We start from the raw sequence: 7,681 nt of genomic DNA on the forward strand, positions 1-7,681 counted from the left end.
CTGGCCACTCCAGGCTTGTATTAAACTCCCAAGGTTACAGCTTTTCTCTGACCTTGAAGGGGTAGATGCTGCCACCACCCAAGTGCAAAAACCCCCTTTTTGGAACCCAGAAAGGCACACTTGGGAATTCCTTCCTGTGGAGTACCCTCAAGCCCTTTCACCCCCGACCCAGGAAAGAGCTGAGAAAGAAAACAAAGGAAATTAGCTGTTGCCACCAGCTAATAAAACAACATGTGCACAAACCTCTTAGGACACAAAAATCCAATCCCGTTCTTAAAAAAGGTAAATTTTATTAAAAACAAAAAGAAAAAAATACATCTGGAACTCAGGCTTTTTGCTAGGTCTTAAAAAAACAGTTACAAAAATGAAGCATCAAGATAGCTCTCTTGAGGTTCAGCTTAAAGGTTACAAGCAGAACAAAAGCATTTGGGGGTTAGCACAGAGGAGTCCACAAGCTAATAAGAAAAAAAAAGATAAACCTAATCGCATCTTTCTAGACATTCCCTGATCTACTTACATATTTGGGGGTTTCAAATAAGTAGTCTCTAGGTATGATCTGATGGTTTTTCATACCTGGCTTAAAGCTTCCTACAGCATAACTCAGCCCTGTTCCTGCTCTGCGTCTCCTCTCTCCGGAGAACAACAACAGCAGACAAAGGGGAAGTTTTTTTTACCAATTTTAAAAAGTTCTAGCCCTCCTATTGGCTCTTTTGGTCAGGTGCCCACTCCCATCTTTTTACCTACGGGCTTTTTTTTTTTAACCGTTTACAGGTAAAGCAAGTAGAGAACAGCTACTAACAGGGATTTTATAGCTAACTGGCTGGCTGGGTGTCCATAAAAGGGAGCTATCCCCCACTTAATTTATCACAGAGTGTGTATCCTGATCATAGACTGGCCACTTTGAGGCAACTTATTTCAGCCAGTCAATATATAGATTGATTTTTAATTTGAAAATAATTTTTATTTAACTCCTTATTTGTACCCTTAATACAAGGGAGCCCAGATTAACAAGAGTATATGAATAAATCCAGCTTTCACTATAGTTGATAGTACATTTAGGTGAATTTATTTCTCATTAATGTTGCTAGACTGAAACCACTGGAAAATGAGGTATCATTTATCCATAGAGCAAGTACAGCAGACATTAGCAGAGCAATTTTCTCTAGAAGAACAATTCCCATTCTGACCTGGAGGGAAAAACTGTAGAAGTAAGAGTAACTCATTCTATTTTTCCCATTCACAGCTTTACTTCTCTGCTTAGTAGATGCAGATTATTCCCAAGGCCAGTAGTGGATATGTCTGGAACAAAAACCCCCACCAAAACCAACACTAAGACCATCTCATTTAACATGACCACTGCACAGAAACCTAATTTCCATTATTTCTGGTGGTCGCTAATGACCTACTTTGGATTCAGCCCATTTACCTGGAAGTGAAAGGTGCCTTCAACTATTTATCTGAATTTGTCTTAATGTACGATCAGGATAATTTAAGAAAATAAATTGTATTTCAACTCTCACTATATTAACACGTTTAAGATTTTTTTCTTGACAAATTAAATTCAGATCTCAAATTAATAATTGAGCTAATTCTGACCACCCCTTAATCTTCTTGATTTTGTTGAATATTTCAGGTACTTGTTTGGGATTGCCTGCATAATTCTCCCATAGCTTAACCACTCAGCCACACCAAACTAATTGCAATACAACCTTTATATCATACTGTGCCAAGCTTGTAGGGTTTGCAAAACCTTATCTTATGACGAGTAGAAATGTTGCTATACAATGAGTTCTGTCAATCCTGAGCTAAGGAGCAATAATCCTACACTAGCCATGCTTTTAAATCTTACATTGATCTTCATGAATTGGCTTCTGTTTTTACCTTCGTAAGAACTGACTAGAATACTGGAGGGCAACATTTACAGCCATAAGGGATTTTGTATGATAACCACTAGGCACCTAGTCCATGCTCTACCCTGCCACTGCTACTTTCAGGGGTCAAACTTCCTTTGGAGGTAGGGCAGTTCTAGCTGTGTCATGATAAGGAACTAAGACCTAGGACTGAGAATCTTACAATAGGGCACCTTCAGAGAAGCAAACTTACAGGTATGTAATTCTCTCTTTGTTTCTTACTCCCCTAAGGGCTTGGGTAGTGCACTGGAGACAGAGTTTAGGATTGAGAGCAGCCATTGCAACCATAAGTAACAAGCAAAAAACACCATGTAGTATCATGTGGTCACATCAGACTACACACCGGACCGCAATCTCTGCAGCTTTTAAATTAGACAGGATTATGACTATTCAGATGAGTAAAAATATCTGTTTAAGTATGCAGCTGCTATCTCTTCCATTGCATTTTAGAACATAAGAACATAAGAATGGCCATACTGGGTCGGACCAAAGGTCCATCCAGCCCAGTATCCTGTCTGCCGACAGTGACCAATGCCAGGTGCCCCAGAGGAAGTGAACCTAACAGGTAGTGATCAAGTGATCTCTCTGCTGCCATCCATCTCCACCTCTGAAAAACAGAGGCTAGGGACACCATTCCATTTTAATGTGACTTCTAAAATTCCTTTGATACAGGATGCATTCATAATCTGCCGTGTCGGCATGCAAGTTAGCAATACTAATAGCTTTAAACATTTTACGAACAGCTGTGCTAGTGACAGAGTTATTGTTGCAGCAAAATGGTGTTGAGCAGTGAATACCATGAAGTAAAAGTCCAAGCTAGTTAGACGTTATAGAAATGTGCTTGCTCAATGATCCTCATATAGAAATACTGCCAGGTTTAACTAACCCCAACCTTTTCTTCCCTCTTTCATGAGTGTAAGCACCTTTACGGGTAGAAAATACTAGGTATTAAAGGGCTATAATCTAGCAGAGAAAGGTGTAACAAGAACCAATGGCTGGAAGCTGAGGCCAAATAAATTCAAATTAGAAATTAGGCACAATTCTTTTTAACGGTGAGGATGATTAACCACTGGAACAAGCTACCAAGAGGAGTGATGGATTCCCTATCTCTTGAGGTCTTCAGATCAAGATTGGATGCCTTTCTGGAATATATGCTTTAGTCAAACACAATTTCTGGTTTACTCAGATAAATCATTGGGCTCAATACAAGGGTAACTGGGTGAAATTTAATGACCTGAGATTACAGGAGGTTAGACTAGATGATCTAATGGTTCCTTCTTGCTTTAAACTCTAGGAAAGTACCATTCTTGGCAACTAATAAAGATGCAATAAGTTTTATGCAAACTTACAATTATCCCAACATTAGATTATTAGCAAAATAAACACATTTTTATATATTTAACATTTTCAGACTCACTTCTGAAAACAAAAGCATTCCTTATGCAGGAATATACACATACACAGTTTGAAGGATTAAAACAAAATAGATCTGAGTGCAAAATAATGTTAGACAATTGCCTTAAAGTATGAAAGCCACATTCTTTTTGCTCATGCCTAGACAAATCAAAATGACTGGTTTTGATTCAATATTTCCACATGGGGGGAAAAATTCACATTTGGGTTGAGAATAAGCATGAATGGCTACAACTTGAAAAATAAATTATGATAAGTTACTGAAAATACGATATTGGAAAGTAATTCTTAGTGGTACTATAATGTACTTTTTAAATTGTTATAGAATATGTTAGAAGCATTTGTAAGAGACGTAATGAAATGTTACCTTTATTTTGAAATAAGCCTATATAAAATTAATGTTTATATATGAATATCTTAGGTTGATGATGGACAAGAGGAATTAGTTTGTAACAGCTAGGTAACAACTCTGTATTGTCACTTTATAGAATCATCTTTTCCTAGTTTGTGCCAACTATTGAATGCTTTAATAATTTGGTATTCATTACATTATGAAAACAAAGTGGTAGGTTGTAGAATTATTTATAATAATTGGCTTTATATAGCATATAGTTTTGCAAGCTTTTTTTTTTTAATATCTGGAATTCATTTTTAAGACAGACTGCAGTTTGGGAAGTGCAAAGTTCATTTTCTTTTGACCTGACCCAGGTCCATTGCAGTCTCCCATCCACCCAATGACGCAAACGGGGGGGGGGGGGGGGGACTAGTCCACTCTGTAGGCTGCCTGAAGTACTTTTGCTGAATTCAGCAAGCAGACAAAACTTCAAGACATAGACCCCATGGTTTGGTCCTGGCTGAACTGTACTGCAGCCATGACTTGGGGTGAGGAAGGATTTCACACCTCTTTTACAGCCTCCTAATTTGGGCCAACAAAAGGCCAATTCACTCATTGGCACGAGTTAAAGCAGTAACAACTGGGGTTAGCCAGAACACAAGGGTCCTTTGTCCATGCCACCTTTTCATGGACCATATACCTTCCACTGTGAGGAGAATAGCATAGGGGAGCTACACCACCAGAGGATGTCCCCTACATTGTAGGATCTCCAGGTACCTGTATGAAATGGTTTTACAGTCCCTGTACATTGGCAAAGAGCCTGGCCCATAGTGTCTAAGTGATTAGCAAATCAACCAATGCAGTGAACCAGAGTAAAACAAACAAACAAAAAAATCTCTGCCCTTTGGATTAGCTTCTCCACTCCCTGGCACCTTGTATAGTCATTTATACCTATCTTCTGTGAATTAAAAGTGGGTGTAAAACACGATCACATCAAAGTGGTAGCATTTTATGCCCATTTTGCACAGGTGTAAATGAGACACATGGTGGAAGTCAGTGAAGAATTAGGCCCATTTTCTTTTGAACACTGAAAGATGCCCATCATTTACAGGCTTTGATCCATCAGGTCCAATAATTTGTAGGTACCTGTATATTGGTAGCAGTGGGTGTGAGAATTTAAGGTAATAGATATAGGTAGCAGGAATTTAAAGGAAAATATCTATTTGTCAAGAGTCAGTTGGGTTAGCCTTTTAAAAGTTCTATTTAAGTCAGAAGATTTACTTCTATTTCACAATTTATAATCTAGTATAAGTTTGTGCTGTGGAGTAACTTATTCATTATTATTTCAGGAGTTGATAGATTTTTTTGAATATAAACAAAATGAAGCTATAGCTGGCTACAGCTAAATAAGATGCATTATCCTAAATCCTATTATTTTCTGGAACCAATGGCTGCTAGATGTTTATCATTGTAGACATTAAATTTAAGGAAATAACTGTATAACCATTTCCAGTTATACAAACAATCTTTATGTGCTGTGAAAGGCACATAAATGAAACAGAGTACCAGCTCATACATAATAAGATAAGAGCAGAAAATTTAAGACAGAATGAAACTCCTATTCCAAAGCAAATGTGGAAAGTGTTTTGTAGCACAGCTACTATAAGAAAGGTAAAGGTTTACAAAATATTTCCCCAATCTTCTTATAAAATTGTAAACTTCTTGTATCTAAAGTAGAAATAATACTCAGACTGATTTGTAATAAGAAAACTGATTAAAAATGCAGTCCACTCAAGCTTTCTCCTTTCTCATTTTACGATAATGTCAAACTCCCATGATTGATTTCTAACCTCCTAGATATCCCTGTTCGTTCGTTACCTTATCTATGATATGGCACCAATTGTCGTAAGGGAACATGACTGTTTGAAACAGAATTTTTGCATAAAACAATTTCCTATTTATGGATTAGGCATGTGAAAAGAAAGTTCTGTGTAGCACAAGATATCAATGGAAGATTTGTTGTCAGTTTATTGCCATCCTTTGGGGGGGGGGGTTGTTTTCATTATTTTATCTCTTGCTGCAGTACTCCAGTCCCATGGTGCTTTTTTACAATGCCATGTTTAATGGTGAGAGACATCTGGACTGTCAGATAAAAGGAGTGTGAAGGGATGCTACAATAAAAAGAGTCTGGTTCAGTTAAGACAAACAAATTGTTTCCTTGGTTTTCTTTCCAATCCAAAACATTGGGGAGGGGGTGTATCTAATTAGCAAGCAACTGGGCAACTTGAAATACACGACTAATATTTTGAAAACAGATAATTTCTCAAAATGCTGTGTCTTTCAGTTGTCAGGCTAACCGGTTCAACCCAAACAGGCTTTTTGAGGCTATTATATATAGCCTTCCAGCATTTCACACTCATATCCCTTTAATTGACAGGATATAGACTCTCAAAGCAAAAGAAAATTGAAACTAGGAACATGAAAACTTTAAAAATTAAACCCTCTCAAATTACATCCCTCTTATCTCATTTCTGCTACACTGGTCAGGACCAGTTATACTAGTACCCTAAGTTTTAGGGAAGAAGTGAAAAGCAATAAGCTCCTCCTGACAAATGCCATTTTATACAAGTTACGTTGACCCACACCACCCTGATTTTCTTCAGTCTCTCCCCACCCCACCAAAATACACGGAGTCCAATGCAACTCCGGTGATGATCTTTTCAGCAATGATTCTGCATCTTAAGCCTCTAGGGCCAGATCCTGCAAGACGCCCCGTGGAGTTTGTTTGAGTGAGGATCGCAGGAGGGGCCGGGGGGAACTCTCCCATTCGGATACTCTAGATCTCTTTAGTCGGCAAGTAACATTTTCAAAAGGACCTGAGTGACTTAGACGCCTAGCCCCGAGGGAAAGCCTCTGGCACTTCCCTTTTGAAAAGGAGAGGTAGGCTCCCCCCTCACTTGGGCACCATGCTGTGCCCGCTCTCTGGTACAGCTGCTCCTTTGCCTGCCCGCAAGGAGTTTTCTTCTGACAGCAGCCACCTAGGTGACCTTTTGTTTCTAACTTACCCAAGTTTAGCCCTAGGCAGCCTCCCCTTCTCCTCCTCCTCCTCGGTGTAAAGACCACCACCCCTGCTAGCAAGACTGTGCATTTTCTTCTCTTCCCCCTCCCACGAGCCTTTCCAGCCTCCCTCCCTCAGCCCCCCTGGCTGGAGGCTGGTCTGTCGCGCTGCCCCACAAGCAGCTGAAGCCAGGCGCACTCAGCAGCAGAGCCTGAGCCCCGGCCCCACCGCCGCCAGAGCATCCCGTGCCCCCGCCAAACTTAGCTCTGCGCGGGGGGTGCCAGGTGGCCCCGAAAGCGGCTCCGGGGGCGGAGGGTCTGGGGCTCCGCCCGGCGCTTGCCCAAGGGGACCGCAGCCTCCGCGGAGCCAGGCGCGCTCTGGGACCCCCCACCCCCACCCCAGGGTCTGCAGGGGCCGGGCGCGGGAAGCCGCCGGCGAGCGTGTGGCGCTCCCAGGTGAGTAGCGAGGGGATGCTCAGCCCCCTCCCCAGGAGAGCGGGGCCCGGCCCGCCTGCACCCGCTCACTCGCCAGCCGAAGGGCAGCGCGTTACCTGGAGCAAACACCATGCTCGTGTCCGGCCGGGCGCCGCGGGCAGGGCGGGAGGAGGCGGGAGGGCCGGAGCGCCGGAGCCGGCGGGGGTGTCGCAGGGCCCCCGGCACCTTGGACAGCTCCCAGCCTCGGCGCTTCCCGATGGCAGGAGGCTTCCCCGGCGGCGGCGGCGGGACGCGGGCTCCCTCCACAATGCACCGCTCCGGCGCACTCCGAGACTCGGCGCACTCCTCGGTCCTTCGCCTGCTGCACACGCCAGTCCTGCGCAAGGAGCCAGCGCAAGCACCCCCTCAGCCTGGCGCAGCAGCGGGAGGAAGGGGAAGGCGGGCGAGGGACTAGCAGCGCTTCCCAGCGGGGGCAAGCTAATTGCTCCTCATTAACTCCTGTCAGCGGCCCCACTGGAAGCTGCCTGACATT

General features: G+C 42.7%; 1 protein-coding gene across 1 annotated transcript in view; it reads right to left on the reverse strand.

Moving 5' to 3' along the window:
- Nucleotides 1–7,416, reverse strand: part of AKAIN1 (A-kinase anchor inhibitor 1) — a 30,331-nt gene extending 22,915 nt beyond the window's left edge. The window contains exon 1 of the mRNA XM_077809055.1: nt 7,266–7,416. Within this exon, the coding sequence (XP_077665181.1) occupies nt 7,266–7,281 (16 nt within the window). The 5' untranslated portion in view covers nt 7,282–7,416. The remainder of the gene's footprint in view (nt 1–7,265) is intronic.
- Between the last annotated feature and the right edge of the window lie 265 nt (nt 7,417–7,681).

The sequence above is a fragment of the Eretmochelys imbricata genome, chromosome 2, assembly GCF_965152235.1.
Source record: "Eretmochelys imbricata isolate rEreImb1 chromosome 2, rEreImb1.hap1, whole genome shotgun sequence".
In the NCBI taxonomy this organism is placed as follows: domain Eukaryota; kingdom Metazoa; phylum Chordata; order Testudines; family Cheloniidae; genus Eretmochelys; species Eretmochelys imbricata.